Genomic DNA, 22,446 nt, shown 5'->3' on the forward strand with positions numbered 1-22,446 from the left:
TTTGACCCCATGGTTTCCCAGGTGAAGGAACCAAAACTTCAACTCGTGTTCATCATTGTCATATGGATTATGAACAACTAATAGTATAGGTATAGTTACATTACTGTATGGAAAAACAGATGCAGGGATCAGTGAATAGATGGTGTCATTGCTATATCCCTGGTGCTAAATCAGGGGGACAATAATTCACACTTTAAGGATTAGAAATTTGCCTCAAAAAAATATTTTAATGTCAGCGATATATTAAATGCTATTATTGAATTGTTGTTTTCCTTAAGTATTAAATGTTATTATTGCATTGCTGTTTTCCTGGTGCTAGTCCCCAGTCCAGTGTGTATTCTGTCCCTTGATAAGCAATATGTTACAAGCTATTATTACATTGCTGTTTTCAAGCTACTAATCCCACCCCAATGTGCATTCCCTTCTCCAAAAAAGTAATTGTAGTCCTTAGAACAATGACGTGATTTCTGTGGGTTACTTCTGTTATTTGGAATATGTTTCTTATTATCCTTGGTCATCAAATGGTTATCATGTGACTCTGGACATTCATTGGTTTTTACCATTTAATTTGTCTTTTTGTATAAATTCTTTCATTTGTGTACATTTTTATGTGGGGCCTCAGATGGCCAAATGTCTAAAGCACTCACAGTTACCAATCACTGCCATCACCTCTATGGGTGTGGGTTTGAGTCTCGGGCTCAGCCAATGTGGTTATTTTAGAAAGTTTGCCATTTGTTTCCTGTGGGTCTTTGTTTCTTATGGATGTTTTCCCTGGTTCTTCCTCCACCAGTTAAACCAGCTGCCATGCATAGCCTATCCTGTGCTGAGAATGGTTGTTGTTGTTGTGGGGTTTAACGCCATTTTTCAGCATACGATAGGCTATACATGGCGGCCAGTATCAATGGTGGAGGAAGAACCCGGGAAAACCCCGGAAAGAACCACCGACCCACGAGAAGCTACTGGCAAGCTTTCTCACATACCCACATTGGCTGAATCCGAGACTCAAACCGGCGAAGATAGAGGTGAGATGGCAGTGATCCGTAACGGAGAGCGCTTTAGACCACTCGGCCACTCGGGGCCCCGCTGAGAATGGTGTTAAATGCACAATAACAACAACATTATTGTTTGACATATTCTCCCCAGCCCTTGCATATTGCACTCTTATCTATGTCCCTGTTGTAAATCTGGAGTCATTTGCGCACTTGCTAGAGAAGCAGTGCTTCTTTATATTGTATCCCTTATCAGTAATCAGTCTTAGGGTAAGTATTAACCACTACATTTTTGTTCCGGTTGTTTATTTGTTTTTAGCTTACCTCTGCGAAGCTGAGGTTATCTGTTGTTCAACTCTTGGTGTTGGCACTGGTGTCTGCTCAGATAAACTATATACATATGTATACCTTCACTGAATGTCAGCCAATGTTCGTGGACATATCCTACTAATGGACTTGTGACTCTGTTGGATGAAGTTACTTGTATCAGTCTAATCCCCAACCATGAAAAGAAGATCTGAACCCTTTTCAGAATTTGTTTTTATTGTGGGGAATAATTTTCTTTCAAATCAAGTATTTGCTTATGTTCCACTGAACAAGATGTCACATATACTCTCCCTCAAAATAGGAGTGTTCAAAAAGACTTTATTGTCTTGTATCTCCCTCACTGTCTAGGGAACTGAATGTGGAAGTAAATTTAATTAACTGGTGGAAGACCCTCCCTCCATGTCAGCTTGGATTCCCTTGTCACCAGCTGAGTTGGTGGCTTGGGAAGAATCTTCCCTTCATATCAACAATCTAGAGATTTAGCTTTTTTTCAAGCACTACATCTGTACATGAACTGAATATGACATCAGTGTATCTTGATTGCCACTGACAACACTTTCGGGGAACCCCTGGTGGCCAAGTGGTTTAAAGCACTTGCCTTTACTGAGAACTAGCGTCTAACATGTCTGCATGATTTTGAGTTTTGAGCTTGGCCAAAGTGGGTATGTGAGAAAGCTTACAAGTAGGTTCCTGTTTGTTAGTGGTTTTTGCCAGGGTTTTGCCCAGGTTCATCCTCCACCAGTTATACTGGCCACCATGTATAGTCTATCATGTACTTAAAAATGACATTAGGCCCAAAACAACAACAACAACACTATGGTTATGGCCTTATTCAGACATCAAAGGGGCAACTGTTACTATTTTTGTGAAAATTTAGAACCTCCTCAGATGGACAGTCTCAGAGAATAATCTGAGTCTGTTACGTTCCAGGCAAGAGAAACATCCCGATGGACAGCCTGTTTTGACAGATGGGTCATCCCCATAGAGTGGTCTCTATACCAGTAGGTAGCAGAGACATGTTTTCAGCTGTAGGAGAAGCCATAAATAGGCTTGTTTACAGTGAGACTGAACAAACAACAAGCTACCAGATCCCAGAACATATGCATATGTCATTAGGGTGAATTGGGATCAGCTGTACACAGGGTCCGTAGAGGACCTTGAAAACCTTGAAAAGCCTTGAAAAATAAATTTGTCCACCAAGGCATTGAAAACACCTTGAAAAGTTAAAATATTGTCTGGGTATCTTGAAAAGCTATTTTGCAGATTTAAATAAAAAAAAGAAAAGGAAAAATAACACCCCCAAAACCAAATCTCTCGCCAAGTTTGTGCCAGAATGGAAATTTTTCCACAACTGGCCACTGCGCAGTCGTCTGTTTTGAGCTTCCGATTGTACAAAACCTAGATGTAGCTGTGGTTTAAATTTCAATCATTTGAATCTTCTAAATGGCTGGGTGCCAATTCCAACTTCATTGGCTAGATGAAGAAAAATATATTGGATTATGAGATCTTTCTCAGAGAGTTTTGCAAAATTCAAATTATGCCAGAAGGATATTGATTTGCATGCAATGAGAGAGAGAGTGCTCAATGGTCACATGCAGCTGGAAAAAACCCACCAGGCTCTCATAATGGTGGTAAATAGTTTTAAAATAGAAACTGTATATAGTGTTAGTTATGAAATGAGTTCGATCCAGTTCTAGTTTGGGATTGATTGGAAATAGGACAGACAATAATTGCAATGAACATGATAAATCAAAAAATATCAAAAATTAGAATACAGCTAAGCTGAGAAAAATAATAATATATCTAATATAAAATAGTTTAAACTATCCATACACTATTTTTTAAACAAGTGATAATGAAAAAAGTATTTGTTACTTTTTTTGTTTCATGAGAGTAAGTGAAGAAAGGCAGGTACTGAAAAAGACATTGAGACAATGACAGCTGCTGTTGATGACTATGCATTGAAAGTATAGACCAAAAAGAAAATTTTCTTTAGCAGAACATCAGATAGTTTGAGGAAAAGTGTTAAGGACAGAATCATTGAGCTTGGAGCTGATGAAAAACAGCTTGATGACAAGGACATGAAAAATTCACTTAAAAATAGTTTGGACTTGTAGATAGTGTAGTGTAGACAGCATAAAATGAACATTGTTCAGTGACTACATTATTCTAATGCCCAGATGCTGGATGTTTTGTATTAATGGGAATGATATCAAAGATCATACTCTTGACTTCTCGTTTTTTGTTTTTTTTAAAAAAATTTGCAAGAAATGTTCCTCATGTGATGTAATAGTAAGTATTAACTTTTTTGCGTACGGTTTCATTTATGTGTCCTTTAAAATTAATGTAATAATGCGCATTGAAAAACAAGATTTTGAACCTTGAATAACCTTGAATAAACCTTGAAAAATTTGAAAGAAATATGCTACTAACCCTGTGGACACCTACATCTTCCTCCTTTCCAAATACGTTTTTCACTGAGTTGAGACCTCATTTCAGCTCATTCTCATAGCCTCTCCCAATCAGTCCAATGTTCAAGCTTCATTGATCTGTTATCTGATGGTAGATGCATCCAGGTAGTTATCACTGAGGAGGGATCTAATGTTACATCACAGAGTGGTTTTCCTGCACAATAATCCACACATTTTTATTGTATCGTGTCAGGGGTCAAGGCCAAATAAAATGGAAAAGGTGGACAGCTGAAACCTAATTCATTTACTAGATCTCTCCAGTGCCAACAAACAATGCTTTCACCACAGAAATTATTTATATTATACTAGCACAAAATAAAACTAATGAATAGTCAACAGTTAACTTTATTGCTTCCAGGCTTGTATGTTTTCTCAAAATATTAGTGTTTAAAATGGCAAACTGAAATTTGCAAATTTTGTAGAATGATGTATATATAACAGTTGTGAGGAAAGCACGTTAAAATGACAAAATGGTAGCAGGTGAAAATCAGCCCAAATGTTCACTGAAGCACGATTCATATAATCTGTAGCTCAGATAATCCTAATTCCAAAACCAATCTTGCAAACAATTTGATTTTAATGGTTACCAAAAATTCTTAACTTTAACATACCAAAATGGTAGCGATTTAGTTCGAACCCAGACATGGGCATGTGTTGTAGAGTCAAACAGCAATTACGTTAGAGGCACAGCCAAGAATTGGATGTCACTAATGTGTAATGTGGGTTGGATATGTCATGTAGATTATTTCAGCATGCAAATGATACAAACTTCAAAATGAATAGAAATTTGTGATTTCAAAGTGGTACAAGGAATTGAGAAGGAAATTTGATAAATAACAGATAACAACACAGCATCTTCGGTCAATTCACTATATGGAAACTTTTTATCCAATATGAAGAGGGATATAAATGTTGAAGGAACTTAAGAGAAGTATTACAGTCTGTATTAGTAGCATGTATCAATGCAGTTGATAAGAAAATAATTTGACAGGTTGTCAGGTTTGTTTTTTAAATACTAAATTTTCAAGCAAGATTGCCAACTGCATCACCCAGGATAGGAACCAGTCAGATTCTTCGGCTGGCTTACAATGCCAAGTGGAGAATATTTTGTAATTGTTGTAGTAAGAAATATATTAATTCTAACTGCAGTTGTGGACTTTCTTTTCTCCAAAAAATAATGCTCAGTTGTGACTGTTATGAAATATAGGAATGTCCTCCAATGTTCTTAATTTTTCTGTGGGCCCCATCATAGCATTGAACTTTATCTTTCAGAGCTAATAAAAGTGATTTGAGCTTCAGAGGCCAGTCTTTCATTAATGCATAGACAGAACTTTCAATATGTTTTTGGATCCTTATCAAAACCACCTTATGAAGTTGTGAGTGAGACTTGCCTTACCATTAAGACAGTCTTCCTGCTCCCTAGCATCGATGAGAAGTGAAATTATGACTTATGAGTCGAAAAGGGTTGTTCATAATTCAATGGCAACATGGTTTTAGTTTCTCTAAATTGCTAAATGAGGAAGTCAAAAATCAATTACCTTCGGTAGCCCCTGATCTGGTTGAAATATCCAGACTCAGTCACATCTGTGCTGGGGATGATCAAGATAGACTCCTTTACCCACGTACGGTCTGACATTTCAATTTGGATAAATAAAATTGGAAAAGAAATGATCAGAACTATCTTTTTGTTCTTCTCCAAGATACCCAATATATTTTATCTGCCACCATCTCTAGTTGGATTATTCAGCTGCTACATCTGGGACCTTTCTTCATTATTCTTGTCTGGATGATGGCATGAAAGCCACTTTTGAGTGGTCTCACTCACCATCTCTTTACTGTTCATTTTTACGGTGTCACACCAGAATGAAGGTATTAACCTGTGAGGCCTGATAGTGTCAGACCTGCAAGTTGTCAAACCATGCCTCAGTCGGCAGTATATCACACAGTTGACAGCAAATGGTAACAGGCATTTACATATTAGAACCAGTTGTATTGGACCTGCAAGTTGTCAAACCATGCCTCAGTCGGCAGTATATCACACAGTTGACAGCAAATGGTAACAGGCATTTACATATTAGAACCAGTTGTATTGGACCTGCAAGTTGTCAAACCATGCCTCAGTCGGCAGTATATCACACAGTTGACAGCAAATGGTAACAGGCATTTACATATTAGAACCAGTTGTATTGGACCTGCAAGTTGTCAAACCATGCCTCAGTCGGCAGTATATCACACAGTTGACAGCAAATGGTAACAGGCATTTACATATTAGAACCAGTTGTATTGGACCTGCAAGTTGTCAAGCCATGCTGCAGTCTGCAATTACCCAGCTGACAGCAAACGTTAAGTTCACTTGAACAGCTTGTCTTGGGGCCACCAGCCTCCCAGCAAGCTTGTGAAATCAGCAATGGAATAATAGCAGATAATGTATTACTGGTTTTGGAATGTAGATTTTGTGGGGTAAAACTAGATTTATTGCCATCTCACCTCTGTCTGCGTCGGTTCGAGTCTCGGATTCGGCTAATGTGGTTATGTGAGAAAGCTTGCCAGTAGCTTCTCGTGGGTCGGTGGTTCTTTCTGGGGTTTTTCCGGGTTCTTCCTCCACCATTAATACTGGCCGCCATGTATAGCCTATCTTGTGCTGAAAAATGGCGTTAAACCCTACAACAACAACAACAACAACAACTAGATTTATTATGTAAACTTTCCTGCAGTTTTTGCCTAATTCATATACTCCTCCCTGCTGTGATGTCCTTTCAATCTTGGTCCAAGCTAGAGAAGGATAGTATTCTGGTTAATGGAAGTAACTAAGATGGAATCATGCTTTGATTTTTTTGTTAAGATCCCCAGTTATTTCTAATGGGGTAGGGAATTCACCATGGACATGGGGCTTGAATAGATACTGTATAATTAAAATTAGTTTTACCCCCAAAATATATATTCCCCAAAGATATAATACATTTATCTGATGAAAAATCTTTTTCCAGCAACAGAACGTTTAATTGCATTTAATAGCATATTGACCAAGAGAAGTAACTTGACAAAAATTTTAAAATGGTACAGTGCTGCTGATCAGCTGTCTGTCCTACAAATTCACCCAGCAAGATAGAAATAATCCCTCAAGATAAAATACTTACATAATATGTTTTATTATTCCACTTTCTTTTATAGGCTGATCATAAACGTGAGATTAATGAGTTGGAACAGCGATTGCAAAGTGTTCAGATGGAACTGGAGAGTGCCCAGGGTCAGGTGGAAGAGCTGATTCAGAGCCTGGGACAACAAGAAGACAAGTACACAGAAGATACCCATGCTTTAGAGACATGCTGTAAGACCCTGGAAGATGTTCAAATGACAATGTCTAAACAGCACAAAGGACAGGTAAGCATTCTTATGGCTGTACTTCATGCTCATTTTGTAAAGAATTTAAACTTCTAAAATCATGTACAGTTATAATTTCAGATTCCTTGGAAATTTAATGGATATCATACAAGTTAATTTCCATTATATTTGGATGATTTGAATTTTAAAAATATCAAGATAACCTGTTTGTAGTGTTTTTGCAAAATATTTGTTTTTGAATCATCAGATACAGTTTATTTACAATTTAAAGATGGCTGTTTGATTGGCATTACAATATCCTAAGTGGTTCCCAAACTTAACCAGTTATTAATATCAATATTTACCATTTTGGTTTATCAGAAAGGACTGCATGATGGAACTTTATATTCCTGATCTTTTTTTTTTATTTTGTTGAAATTTGGCAGAGTATTTTACAAATTCCTTTAACACCATCTGACAGTGTTAAGGGACTTAAGAATAATTATTGAGTGGTCCTGACTCTTTATTTGCACAGTCTATATAATAAATATAAATATATATTTGCACATTCTGTATAATAATTATAAATATATAATTGCATGGATAACAACTTGCCAAAATGTATTACTAATAAACTTGCTATTATCTTTTTTAAGTTTGTTGGCACTAATTTTAATATCTGAATGCCTGCAAAGGTTCCTAAAACTAGTTTTTTGACCATATTCTGTCATAATCCTTCTTCATTTGCAATAAGATGTTTAATGTAAGTGAAGTTCATATATTGAATAAACGAAATGAACATGAACCATGTCTATGCTGCCATCCATAGATGGGGCTGTAAATGACCATTTTTGTTTTATAACTCCAAACAGATTATAAAAATAATTTATTCAATTCATTTTCTGTATATAATGGTTGAGTAGACAATGCTAGGATTAAATGAATAAACTTTATCAAAGTCAGTAACTTAATCAAAGTGACTTTTACAATAAATGACATATTCCTCCTCACCCAGCAACCCAAAAGTTTTTGGCTTCTTTTGGGTTTATTCTTGAATAATTTAAATCTCACATGTCTAAGTTCAAAGAAAAATCTATTCCTAACAGTTGAAAGGAAGAAGTACACTAACTTATTTAAGTGTCTGTGTATATTTTTCTTTGTTCCTCCCTACCCAGATAGTTTGGGGCCCCGAGTGGCCGAGTGGTCTAAACCGCTCACCGTTCCGGATCACTGCCATCTCACCTCTGTCTGCGTGGGTACATGGGAAAGCCTACCAGTAGCTTCTCGTGGGTCTGTGGTTCTTTCCTGGGTTTTCCAGGGTTCTTCCTGCACCAGTTATACTGGCCGCCATGTATAGCCTATCCTGTGCTGAAAAATGGTGTTAAACCCTAGAACAACAACAACAACCCAGATAGTTTTAGTTTTTGATACGTTACAATGTAACACAGAGACTGTTGCAAAATCCTTTAGAGTTCCAATGGTTGATCTAAAAGATAGTTGAGAGCCATCATATAGTAAAAAGGCATCATCAGCATACTAACCTACTGGTAGTTTAAAATCTGTCATGATAGAAAATACCTGTTCTTCTTGAGATCAGCAGAGAGCATTCTATTCCTATGATAAATATGCTTGGAGCTAATGGGTCTCTTTGATGACACCTCCTGATTTTGTACTTTTTGCAGAATACTCTGAACCACTGGGAAATAGATTCACCAAAATGAAAAGATTTTAGAGCTTTTTCTAAAATGCCCTATTTGACACAGTTAAATTTTTTTTTTTTGTTTAATCAGTTAATAAGAGGAAGGCAGACTGATTTATTTCATCGAGGTAGTTCATAAAAAATAAAATTCTAATGTTTTCACCAATAAACCATTGATAAGACCTCTCCGAGTTTTCTCTTATAATAGAGGGAGGTACCTTCTTAAGTATAAACTATTGAGATTGATGCTATTTTATAGTTATCATTTAGTAATGACATTGTCTCCACTTTTTTAAATAAATTTTCAGCCTTTATCTTTTGGAATACGTTTGATTATTTTCTGAGACTGAATGTCAGACAAGCTTTTGATTTCATATCCAAAATGTAGAATCTATAAAAGAACTTGTAAAATTTAAGAGTAAAGCTGTCAGAATCTGGTCTGGTTTCATATTTCATGTTGTTTTTCTTACACAAAACCACTTTCAGGAAAGGTCATGTTACCCTTTTAGAAGCTTTTCTCAGCATTTTTATTTTTATCATACATGAAAAATTGCTTGGTCTGTTGATCACTATTGGTTCTGCTTCAAAATTTTCTTAAATCTTTTTGTTGATTCAGTATTTCATTTTGATCTGTTAACCATTTCCCATCATCCAAAATTAATTTCTTCAATAGTTTCTTTTGTAACTCCTCTTTTCCAGGTTAAGAAAGCATTTTGAATTCTTTTCACTAAATTTTTACCATCTTTGCTTTGATCTTTACCAGTTTCATGTTTTTTTCTTGTTTGTTTACTATTGTTTTTTTTTTCTTCTGTTGTAATCTGTTTCTTTTAACATGTGTTTTTTTTTGTTTTGTCTATGTCATGGAATATCCATTGTTTCAGTTTTAATTTTCATTTTAAGAATTTCAAAAAGAGTTGATCACTACATGTTGGCTTTACATGTAGTGAATCATTTTTATCACCTTAAAAGATAGTACTCTTCAGCTGTATTTAAAATACATTCATTAATCTCTGGGCCCCGAGTGGTCTTAAGCACTCGCCATTATGTATCAATGCCATCTCACCTCTGTCTGTGTGGATTCGAGTCTCTGGTTCGGCCAATGCGGATATGAGAAAGCTTGCATGTAGCTTCTTGTGGGTTGGTGGTTCTTTATGGGGTTTTCCTGTTTTCTTCCTCTACCATTTATATTGGCTGCTGTGTATAGCCTATCTTGTGCAGAAAAATGTCATTAAATCCCACAACAATAACAACAACAACATTCATTTATTGAGTTAGTGCTGGCTTGTGCAACCTACACCCAGTGACTTGGGTTTTATCCACATATCTACATCTCAAGATGTGATATTACAAGTCACTGATCCAGCCTGCACCTGGGAGGAATTTGCATAAGTCTGAGTAAATATATTCCTTTTGCCTTAATGGTTTTGCCTTGAATTTCAAATAACTATGATTTCTAGGTAGAGTAGATAATGATAAAATTAAGGTTAAGGCAGAGTAGTCTGTTTTATATCCTGGAACAATAGTTGAATTTAAAATATATGAAAACATGTCTTAGAGATCAAGAAATAGTCAAATCTACTTTGTTTTATGGGACTGGACTGTCTCCAGATATATAATCTAGCATCTGGATTTACTGTCTCCATGGGTCTAGTTTAACAAGTTCTTTCTTGATATCATGGACTGCTGTTGGGGCCATGGGATTTCTGTCATGTATAATAATATATGTATAATTTCACCTCAGTTAGTTGCACACAACAGCTTACACACAACAGCTTACACACAACAGCACCAGAAGGAGGGAGAGTTGATTTATCTCTTTGATGGCTTCAGGCATTGTTTTGACAGCAACTACACACTTTAGCTTCTAGGCTCCCTTACTAAGATGCAGCACCAATCCAATACTGTTTCAGTAATTTGATAACTGGGGAACTACAGCCCTAACTGTATATTGTCTAATTTAGTTCAGAGTTCTGTAATGTTGTATTATCGCAGTACTTATGTTTAGTCAGCAGAAGATAACTCTGGTATTATTAGTGTCCATCAGATTTCCATATAGGACTGTGGAGAGAAACAATATTAGTCTGTTTTTTTATCAACCTGTACCTCTAGTTTTAAAAGAACATTCTTGTTTTGCACTATTTATGCAATCTTTTAGAGATTGTCAAGATTACTTATGTCTGAAATTATTTTGTGCATGGTAATTGATGTTTACAAAAGCCACTGGAGACTTCTACAAGCATGGTAGAGGTGACCTCTGAAATCATTAATTACTCTGGGTAAGTTTAGTGTTCACCCACCAGTTATTTACTTGATGAGCATATCTTACTTTGAAATATTTTCCCTTTCATGTTATTGAATCATTGATTTATTGCAAAATTATGTATTTAAGCAAGTGTATTCATTGAAAAATTTAGTTTCTGTTGTCAGTACTTCAATTCAACCTCACACACGTCATTCTGGCAACCAGTGACTCAGTGGACAACAGGACAAAAATTAAAATTTTCTATCACAGATTGTTTTTTTTAAAATTATTAAACTGAATTGCCCAATATTCTTTTGCCAATTTTGACAGTCACTGAGACCAACATAACTATAGGAATGAATGCACAAAGCTTAAATCTTTACTTACCTTGATCTGGAAATTCACTGAGGTGATTATTAATGGCTTCATGAATATATTGTTTGTTATAATGTGCTTTTATAAGTTACATAACTTTTACTATCTCTGACCAAAAAGTTCTAATAAGTTAGAGGTTTTAGTGAAAGGAGGACTCTTGTTATGCTCTAAGCAGGTTTCTGTAATTTGCATTTCACACTTCTGTGACTGAAGACTCGGGTAAAATGTTTGCATTTTAATCTCGTCAGCTGCATCTTCTTGTGTACATGAAATTGTCGATATACATTTTGTACATCTGTTGATAACAGTTCAATTATTATAGTAAATGTAGTTTCTGACTGTATGTGTGTGTGAGAGAATATGCAACATTTACAAAATTCCTTGCAATTAAAGCTAAATAGATATTTACGGTACAAGTGTGAAACAAGGTGCACACATCACAAGATACAACTATTGTCTCGCAGATGGATCATATTCACTGATGAATCCATTGTAAATGGAAGAAAATCAAGGAAGAATTTGTGAATCATGTTTCAAATTGCTGTTAGATTCATTTTCATCATAACAAGTTTCTTACAATTGATAGGTTCTCTACTTCCTCCTAGTCCTACCTGTATACCCTTGTATGCACAAAAAAAACACAAAAAAATTCCTGATGGAAAACAAATTGTTTTATTTTAAAGACTTATTGCATTGAATATTCCTGGAGTTTTATATTCCATATTTGGTTGTTTACATATTCAGGAAGACTTCTGATTGGGTCACTTTCATATTCAGTAAAACTTCTGATGGGTCACTTTCATATTCAGTAAGACTTCTGATTGGGTCACTTTCATATTCAATAAGACCTCATATTGGGTTACTTTCATTTTCAGTAAGACTTATGATTGGGTCACTTACATATTCAGTAAGACTTCTGATTGGATCACTTTCATATTCAGTAAGACTTCTGATTGGGTCACCTTCATATTCAGTAAGACTTCTGATTGGATCACTTACATATTCAGTAAGACTTCTGATTGGGTCACTTTCATATTCAGTAAGACTTCTTATTGGGTTACTTTCATATTCAGTAAGACTTCTTATTGGGTCACTTTCATATTTAGTAAAACTTCTGATTGGGTCACTTTCATATTCAATAAGACCTCATATTGGGTTACTTTCATATTCAGTAAGACTTCTGATTGGATCACTTACATATTCAGTAAGACTTCTAATTGGGTCACTTTCATATTCAGTAAGATTTCTGATTGGATCACTTTCATATTCAGTAAGACTTATGATTGGGTCACTTTCATATTCAGTAAAACTTCTGATTGGGTCACTTTCATGCTTATTGGTATTTTGCTTTGGAATTGTAGCCATCTCATAATGTACAGGAATGGATGTTACAGAAAGTTGGTCCCATGTTCTATGATGGGAAATGTATATTTAAACAGGATTGCCATAAATGCTATACAGGTGGTATATTTGGATAAAGCCAAGCATTGAATATTGTGTTTGTCAAAAGACATTTGATCAACATAGCAGAGATCACCTTAGGATGTATTGGTGGTGGGAACATTAGCATGAACTTATGTACTGATCACAGTAATTGAAAATAAAAGTCTCAAAATGGTTCAAGGCCACCTTGACATATTTTAACAAAACTTATTTCAGATAACTTTTTTAAGAATGAATACTAAATTCTGAATTTTTTTGGATACTACACACCATAATCAAAACTCTGCCTATGTTTGTATGCAATTAATTGCATGCATATTGCCTGAAGATGAATTTTTGTCCTTGAAAAGGATTGAATTTATGGTCATAAATCTGCATAAACCATCTATTTTATATTTCCTCTTTGTCATTTTTATGGTACCTTGTCTGTTTATGGTTGCACAAGCTAACACTCTGCAGTCACTGTTGCCAGGCAACAACTATTGCCCCAGCTATTGGACACAAGTAATGTGGTAAGTAGTTTGATATAGCTAGTGATATACATTTGGCTTCTGATATGTTCTTATTTTAGTATTTTTTAGAAAAGGCATATAAGGGATTTGCAGGTGGTGATTTTTAGAGTTTTGCCTAATTGTTTTTTTTTTAAATTGACCAGCAATTTTATTTTTGTAGAAAAACTAGATCTTTATGTCCTGTTTTTAAATTTATAAATTAGACAATATTCAAGTCCCTAATATTCATTTTTTATGATGTTTTTGCAGCTGGAACAGTTGAAAGAGGACTTTGATCAGGCAGACTATAAAGGCCATTTCCTAAAGTCCCAGCAACTTGTATGTGAACTGGAAGCACAGTTGTCCTACTTCACTAAACTTGCTGACAAGATTCACTATACCAGAAATTTACAGGTAACTGCAAACACAATTAATAGAAAATAATTTTTTTTCCATTTGTAATATTTTTAATTTTGTGTATGCATAACCACATTAATATACACTAGTAAATAAGTAAAAAAATGATATCTTTTTCTTTTTGTTTTTTTAACTGAAAGGTTCCACAAGTTGGATTTGGCTAAAATATCCTTCACAACAACTCATTTGGCCAGTTTGATACATGTCAGACACGGGATCAAAGGTTCATAAATAATTTTTTATTAGTCAAATTCATTTGTGACAGATAACAATTGTTTTGTAAAAACAATGGTTTGGAATTATTGTGTTGTGAAAAATGAAAACCTGCTTTTAATATCATTCAATTCACATTAAAATTACTCAGGAAGTTTCATACATTCCTTACTGATGGAAATTACCAACGTACTGGCACAGTGAAAATGTACCATGGTATGTACCACTGGAAGCAATGAACTAGTGTATCAGCAATACTGTGCATCTGCACTAACAACTGTGTTGCTTCTTTGGCAACCACTTGGAAAGCCTAGTTTAAACTTATTCAGAAAAGCTGCACCTATTCTGATCAAAGTTCATCGTAATGTTTGTTAGGACATGCTTTGTAAAAAAAAAATTCCATCCATAGCAACCACGAAGAAACTTATTTTCAGCTTTTTTAGAATGGCTGGGTGAACTTTGCTTGGTATTAATGCTTGTTAAGACATGCTTTATCAAAATTGTGTTTGGGGTGGTTCCCCTATCAACAGTGTTTCTTCCTTTGCAATCATGTGGAAAACCTATTTTTGACTTCTGTATACATTCAGTACAAATGGTGCTATTGCATGTTCTAATCCAATTGAAGTTACTCAAAATAACACACATGTCTGACTAAAACATTTTATTGAGCTTTTTCTCATAAAATTATATTTTCTATTTTTATTTCACTGCCATTATAAAAAAAATTTAGAGTTACAAAAGGCTTATTTGTTGAATTGCTTTGGTACAAAGTAAACAGATCTTATTCACAGAAATTTATGCAACTTCATAGCCCAAAGCATTGAAAGAACTATACAGTAAAACCTGTTTTGAGTGACCTCTGCTACACCTCCTGTCATTTCCGACCACAATCGTAATGCATGGATTGATTTTATTATATAAATGCTCTGTAATGAACAGACACCTGCTGAACATGACCAGCAATCATGATGTATTGGCAAAATATGCATTTGGACACTGCTATAAACGACTGCATCGCAAAAACGGGGTTAAACTCCACCGACCTTTATTTAATCCCACTAACAATGACTGCTCATACCGTTCTAAAAAAATAAAAATAGGCTGGCTACCAATATCTGAAATTCTTTAGGTGTGCTTAATGTTTTATAGCTTCTGTTGTAAACCAGACTAAAGTACATGTAGATTATTCCATAGTCTGGCTCCCTGCTTCGTATGCTTCCTTCATTGTTCTCCACTATTCGTATAGGGTAGAGCTAAATTTGTCATATTGTCCCAAAGCACAGTCAAAACCGTCTTTACATTCGATATTACAACTAAGCACTAATAATGTTAACACATAGAAACTTAATACCAATGGATGAACCTCCAGCTATAAAGAGACAAATTTTAAGGCTGGAGAAAATAGTTATTGTAACTGAAAGAAGTGAAAAAGAGCAGACCACTTGCTGAAAAGCAGTTTAAATGTCAGTAAAACAATTTTAGGTTGTTATAGAGGAAAAGGACTAAATCAAGTTATTTCATATGCTGATCTATGTGATCTTCATATGTAAATGTAATTTCATGTTTAATAATAGAAGTATATCTTTATTGCTATATATTTTGTTTTTAGATGAATGCATACAATATTTTAGCAAGAACTATTAATAAAGAATAGAATATATGTACAGTGATTGTGGTTATTTTTTTAAAAAATATTCTGAAACAGGACCTTGAAAACTATGAGTGACCACCTGTCTTGAGAGACCGTTTTTTGTTGGCAGAAGAGGCAGTCTCTCATAACAGGTTTTACTGTATTGAGTATGAAATTTTATTTAAAATGCAAAATAAAAAAATCTTTTCTATTGAATGGGACTTATTTGAACCTCAAGATGTTCAGCAATTAATGTTTGTTACTTTTAATTCTTTTTCTGTTGATCTGTACAGGCTGAATTTCAACAGATTTTGAAGGAAAATTTTGACAAAGTTACATCACTTGGAAATCGCATGATCAGTATGAAGGAAGACTTTAACACAAAGGTCTGTAAAAATCTTTTAACTTTTCAAAGTTTCAGAAGGAAGTGGGGAAAGGAAGATATGGTACAGAATTTAATGTTATAACATTCTTGATTTTCAAAAATTCCATAGTTATCATAAGTTGCCTATGTTAATTTTGAACCATCAAATAAGGTGCAACTTTTTTCCATGTAAATGGAGATAGTTCTCATAGGTACTGGATAAAAAATTAAATTCTTTTGTTTCAGATAAAGATGTAACAATATAAGACAGTTAATATTGTTGTTCACCAGTTTTCACAATGTCATTGAAAATATCTGACTGATGTTATGGTTGTGTGATAATAGAGACTCCAGAGAGCCAATTTAACTTGCTATATTTAACATAACACTCAGTATATGAAAACTATCATTAATTGGAAATTTAGCAGGATGCTGTTTTTGAATTGTGCATTAAAGACTATGAAACACATTATTGGATTCTCCATATGAAATATCATCTTGAAAGATTTAAGTTGGAAAGATGTTGTTATATTATTGTTTTGCAATTTTTGTTGATTAATATTTGCAATGTGGATAATTTAAATTTGTGTTATCTGTTATATCCAGTTAAAGGATTTATTTTTCCCATTTGATAGCTGAAAGTACCTACTTCTTACATTATCCAGTACAATTAATGTGAGCTGAATAATTTTTGTCCATTTTTGGATTATTTAAACAGATAATCCACTCATGTTTTCATTAAAATGAAATGTTATGTCAAACTCATTTACATTGTATCATTCCAATGACATGTTTCATCTCAGCTATCTAATATGCCCATGCACATGACAGAATTACTTATATAAAATCATCCTAAATCCAGTACCAAGAAAGTGTTTTTAAACTTGAAAACTACTAAGTCTATAAAAATGGACATGAACTGAAACTGTTTATCCAACATGAATGAAGGCTGAAAATTCATAGGCTCTTGAAAATCAGTAGCAACACATGAAATGTTTTTGTATAAATATAAAGCAAAATACCATCTGAATTGAAGTCATTTATTAACTCATAATTATGTTATTTTCCATCTTTACTCAGCTAAAATTCCATACACAAACTGTTTTTTACACACAGTTGTGAGAAAATAGGCATACATCATTTTCAGCTGTAGTCAACCAAAAACATGCTTTTTTGAATATGCTGTCATAGATAAGTCATGTGTAGGTATTGTAAATTAACACTGCTTGATTTAAACAGTGACAGCAATTTTCCAGTTGCTGCCAATATTTCACAGTAATACAAGACATAATGTTCTGAAAGCAAACTGATTTACAAAGTTTGGATTACTTTAGGAAAATCGGTTGGTGCCATCTTTTCAAAATTTGTTTTGTGAATTAGATTAAGAAATCAACTTTTAGTGCAAGATCAAAAATCGTTGGGAACTTGGGAGATAGCACAAAAGGTATCTGAAATTCGGACAACACTTCTGACCTAAATGGTTATGTCAAGACATTTTAAAAATAATTTCATAATATATTTTTTATTTCCTTCTGAGGATCTTTGCATGATGTGAATATGTAGAGTTATGCTTTTGCACTAAATTGACAACCAGCACCCACTATCTTAATGAACAATTTGCACATTATAGTGGCATTTAACCATGATAATCATTATTGCAGACACAATAAACTTGTAAATGTCCTTAACATTTTGCTTGAAAAATTTTTAAATTTATTTTAATTATGATCAGTTAAATAGGTATCACTGTAATCTCTACTGATTACATATATCTTATTAAGAGTGTGGACCTCAAACAATTTACATTTTAAGATCAATCCCAGCTGACTTGTTAAGTAATTACTGATTACATATATCTTATTAAGAGTGGACCTCAAACAATTTACATTTTGAGATCAATCCCAGCTGACTTGTTAAGTAATTAGTGATTACATCGATCTTATTAAGAGTGGACCTCAAACAATTTATATTTTGAGATCAGTCCCAGCTGACTTGTTAAGTAATTAGTGATTAAATAGCTCTCATTATGAGTGGACCTCAAACAATTTACATTTTGAGATCAATCCCAGCTGACTTGTTAAGTAATTAGTGATTACATAGCTCTCATTATGAGTGGACCTCAAACAATTTACATTTTGAGATCAATCCCAGCTGACTTGTTAAGTAATTAGTGATTACATCGATCTTATTAAGAGTGGACCTCAAACAATTTATATTTTGAGATCAATCCCAGCTGACTTGTTAAGTAATTAGTGATTAAATAGCTCTCATTATGAGTGGACCTCAAACAATTTACATTTTGAGATCAATCCCAGCTGACTTGTTAAGTAATTAGTGATTACATAGCTCTCATTATGAGTGGACCTCAAACAATTTACATTTTGAGATCAATCCCAGCTGACTTGTTAAGTGTTACATGCCTTGCTGAATCGTTAGATATTTGTGATTAATATGTCTAGGAGTGGTTGCATATGTGAGTTTTCATATTTTAATTATACTTAAACTAATTCTGTATCAGTCAAAGTAAGAGGTGAAAATGTTGTCCTTGTTGTTGTTGTTGTTGTTATAGGGTTTAACGCCATTTTTCAGCACAAGATAGGCTATACATGGCGGCCAGTATTAATGGTGGAGGAAGAACCTGGGAAAACCCCGGAAAGAACCACCGACCCACGAGAAGCTACCGGCAAGCTTTCTCACATATCCACATTGGCCGAACCCGAGACTCGAACCCACGCAGACAGAGGTGAGATGGCAGTGATCCGTGACGGAGAGCGCTTTAGACCACTCAGCCACTCGGGGCCCCAAAATGTTGTCCTGATAACCTGCAAAACAAAGTATTTTGTATATGGAGCAAAAGATGTTAGTTCCAGTATCTGCAAGGAAATGCATGCAGTATGCATGTTACATGTATTGCACATTTAATTAAAGATTGTCAGTTATGAGAATACTTGAGTATACATTTATTATTAATGCAATGTCTTCTGTATTTAAAGAAGTCAATTTCCTTCATGAGTTGTCATATCTGTGCGAGTTTAGTTTACTTCAGTAGTGAAACTCAACTATTGGTATGATATTGATTGCATTTTGTTGGTTTACTTTAAAGAAAAGCTTCTGCTGTAGTGAGAAATATTTCTGGAGCATTTTGAATTTCACGGTAGTATTAGCACAATTGTGATGTTTGTGCATATGTATATGGGGATGGGGCTAGCAGTAATACTGATGGACTAGCAAGTTGTACATTCTGTTCTCTCAAACTCCTATGACCATTATGTTAAGCTTAAGCCCTGACTTGATCCTAAATACAAAATATTCTTACAAGATATGAATAAGAATTAATCAAAATGCATACAGGAGATGTGTGCGGACAATTGAAAAAAATGTTAAATAAAATGGAGACATTAAAAATCAAACTACTGTACTTCCTAATTGATACATGTGAAGTTATATCATTATTGAATCTTACATGTTTTGATGTCAGATTAACATAGCTCTTTTAGGTTACTGTGTAATTGCACTGTCATAGCTTGCAGTGCCTCAGAAATATTCATGCTACCCATTTAACAAATCATATCTGATGTGACCTTGACCCTGGTTTTTGTGATGTATTGAGTGTTTTGTACTTGTAGATGGCAGCACTAAGGAAGGACAAGGAGGTTTTTGAGGCAGAAGTTTCACGATTTGAAGAAGAGAAACGAGCTATTAAAGAAAACGAACATGAAATGGCCACAACTCTAGAGATTAACAAACATAATTTGATGCAGGTGAGAGACATATGATAAGAAGAAAAAATCTCAGATTCTTTTGTCTTGTTTGAACACTTCATGGTTGCAGTATATCCGTAATGTTAGCTGCCCAATCACAAAAATTGCCATTTTTAAGCTACATTCACTTCAGAAGAAAACCGATTCTGAAAAAAAATGTTTCCAATTTGCATTTTCCAAAGTTTTTTATCAGCATGTACGATGCCTGAAACAGTCATAATCACTAGGTGCAGACTCAGGTTAATTTTTTACCAGATACTTTCACATTTTGATTCAGCAGTGAAACAGTATGAACTCCGCAATATGTCTCTAGTGTAGTATCTTGATTACCCATACAGTTGTAAATATCCGAAAAGTACATGACCAATCGAAAACTTTTCAAGCTTAGTTTAGTTGAGCTATGAGTACATACAGTGCAACCCTGCTATAACGCGGCTGTGGCATGGCTCCTGAAATTTCATATATTCATTTGCACATTAAAAACATACATGAAGTAGTTTATAAAAAAGTTATTATCATTTTCGGGAAGAGATCACATAAATTCAAATAAAATATGATTGTGGCGTGGTTCCTGAAATTTTAAATATATGTAAGTGTATTTTTTCTTATACCCAGGAAAATATTTTTTAAAATTAAAGTACGAGAAATAGTGTGTAAAACGTTTATTATCATTTTGGGGAAGAGTTCGTATATGAATCTGGATATAATACGATCATGGCATGGCTTCTGAAATTTAAGAATTTCACCAGGTTCTTGAAGTGTTATGCCAAAATAAACACATTCCACTAGACAGATTTTTTTAAAGAAATGATGAAATCTAAAATTATGGAGTCATGCAATCAGATTGACTTTGCACTTTGCGCAATGATTAGTATAGAAGTTTCCACATGTTTCTTTCGATATTCACAAAATCTGAAATAAAAGTTATATTCATGCTGGAAGCATGTGTTGATTATTAATTATTCTTGCTGTAGTCATTCAAATGAATAGGCTGTTACATATATCTGATTTAATACATACATAGCAGCAGAGGGGGCGAATCCGACATTTTGTCCAATCGTCATTTGGCTTAATTAATACTTTCTGCAACTCAACGATCTAGTGTCGTCAGCGCCTGGTAAAAAAAAAACGACGTCGTCGTCGGGGGATCGTCCAATCGTCATTTGGTTTAATTAACACCTTCTGCGCGTCGATCCCCAGCGTCGTCAGCGTCCGGTAAACACATCGACGACCGCGTCGATGTCATCGCCCCCTCTGCTGCTATGATCTTACAAACAGAGTGATCACTAACTCCTCCTCCTGTAGATCAATTAGGTTATTTGACTGATCGGTAAGTCTAAAATTAATTCTCGTTAAAAACCGATTATGGCATCGCATATAGACCGGATTAATCGGACTCTCAACGATTAAAAATCCCGGAGGGGCTGTTGGTGAAAATGAATAAAGGATATACCCCTGTTGAGCCTGATTTGATTGCTTGGTATTCACCTGGTAACTCCCTTCGATAGCATCGCACACTAGATTGATTGCTATCACCGATGCGATATTTACGTTGTATGGAGCAATATGCCTACCATCATCTCCGTTATCGTGTCTGAGGATATAAGTTGATGGACTAAGAAAGTCTCTTAATGATTTTCTTAGTTCTGGCGCGTTGTATCCTGGAAGCCTGAAATCGGGTAAATTGGCTTCTGCGATATTATACTCGGTTAGGAATTTTTGTTTATTATCAGTTCCGCTAACGGATATTATCTCGACGATTCGTTTGTTGATATATTCCATGTCTGATATAAGTTGATTTAACACCTCAACGTGTTTTTGTGCTTTTGTTTTCTGTAGTTGTTCTAGTTGCAATCGGTAATTACGATTAATCTCGGCAAACGCATCAGTGATATCATTTAAATTAAATATGGACTCGATGAGCGATTCAGGAATTTCCCTATGCGTAAAATACCATTCAATGGTATTTCTGTCTTGAAATAAAAACCTGCCGTATGGGAACGCTTTTTTCATAATAGACAAACTATCTCGATAACTGGGATTAATCTCATGATACGATTGTGCATTCGTGTGCAAGTCTGCGGCAATTCCATGAGGTGGATTCTCAGGCCATCCTAGTATGGTTCTTATTGAACTGTTATAGATATCAACCATACACCCCAGTGTGCTTATTTCAATTGTCGACGATAACGTCGGTTCATGAACCGTAATAGCGATTTTTGATTCCTTTCCTGTGATCGATTTTATCCTGCGTTGAAATTCTTTATTGATTTGTTCTTTTTGGTATGACCCAGTTGGTATTGTAACCTCCTCCCAGTCTGGGGTCCCATTGGGTTTATTTGTCCGTGCAAAAACCAGCGAGTTATTAGGTTGTTGTCCGTTAAATGCGTCCGCTCGGATATTAGGCCAACTGTGATATATTTGCAATTTTGCCAGCGCTATTTCCTTCACTGGAACCGGTGATGGAAAGTTCACACTGAATTCGGGTTTTGTTGACGTTATCGATATCATACTTGTTTGTACCGGAGTGGTGTTCTCCGCGATCCGCTGAAGTAATTGAAACCCTTCGGGGTTTAGCGACATTATTATTATTCGTTGTCTTTAGTGTGTAATTTCAACAACCAGAGCCCATTGAAGTGGTTCCGGCTTCCAGTTGAAAATCCTCGATTTTTGACATCGCGGAGCTATACAACTGGACCATCG

General features: G+C 34.9%; 1 protein-coding gene across 2 annotated transcripts in view; it reads left to right on the forward strand.

The window, feature by feature from the left end:
- Positions 1-22,446, forward strand: part of LOC149776992 (uncharacterized) — a 113,173-nt gene that overhangs the window by 33,280 nt on the left and 57,447 nt on the right. For both annotated transcript variants that reach the window (XM_089941745.1, XM_089941744.1), the window contains 4 exons: positions 6,959-7,168; positions 13,629-13,772; positions 15,912-16,004; positions 19,609-19,743. In XM_089941745.1, coding sequence (XP_089797871.1) covers positions 6,959-7,168; positions 13,629-13,772; positions 15,912-16,004; positions 19,609-19,743 — 582 coding nt within the window. The remainder of the gene's footprint in view (positions 1-6,958; positions 7,169-13,628; positions 13,773-15,911; positions 16,005-19,608; positions 19,744-22,446) is intronic.

The sequence above is a fragment of the Sinohyriopsis cumingii genome, chromosome 18, assembly GCF_028554795.1.
Source record: "Sinohyriopsis cumingii isolate HCF-2022 chromosome 18, ASM2855479v2, whole genome shotgun sequence".
NCBI classification, from domain to species: domain Eukaryota; kingdom Metazoa; phylum Mollusca; class Bivalvia; order Unionida; family Unionidae; genus Sinohyriopsis; species Sinohyriopsis cumingii.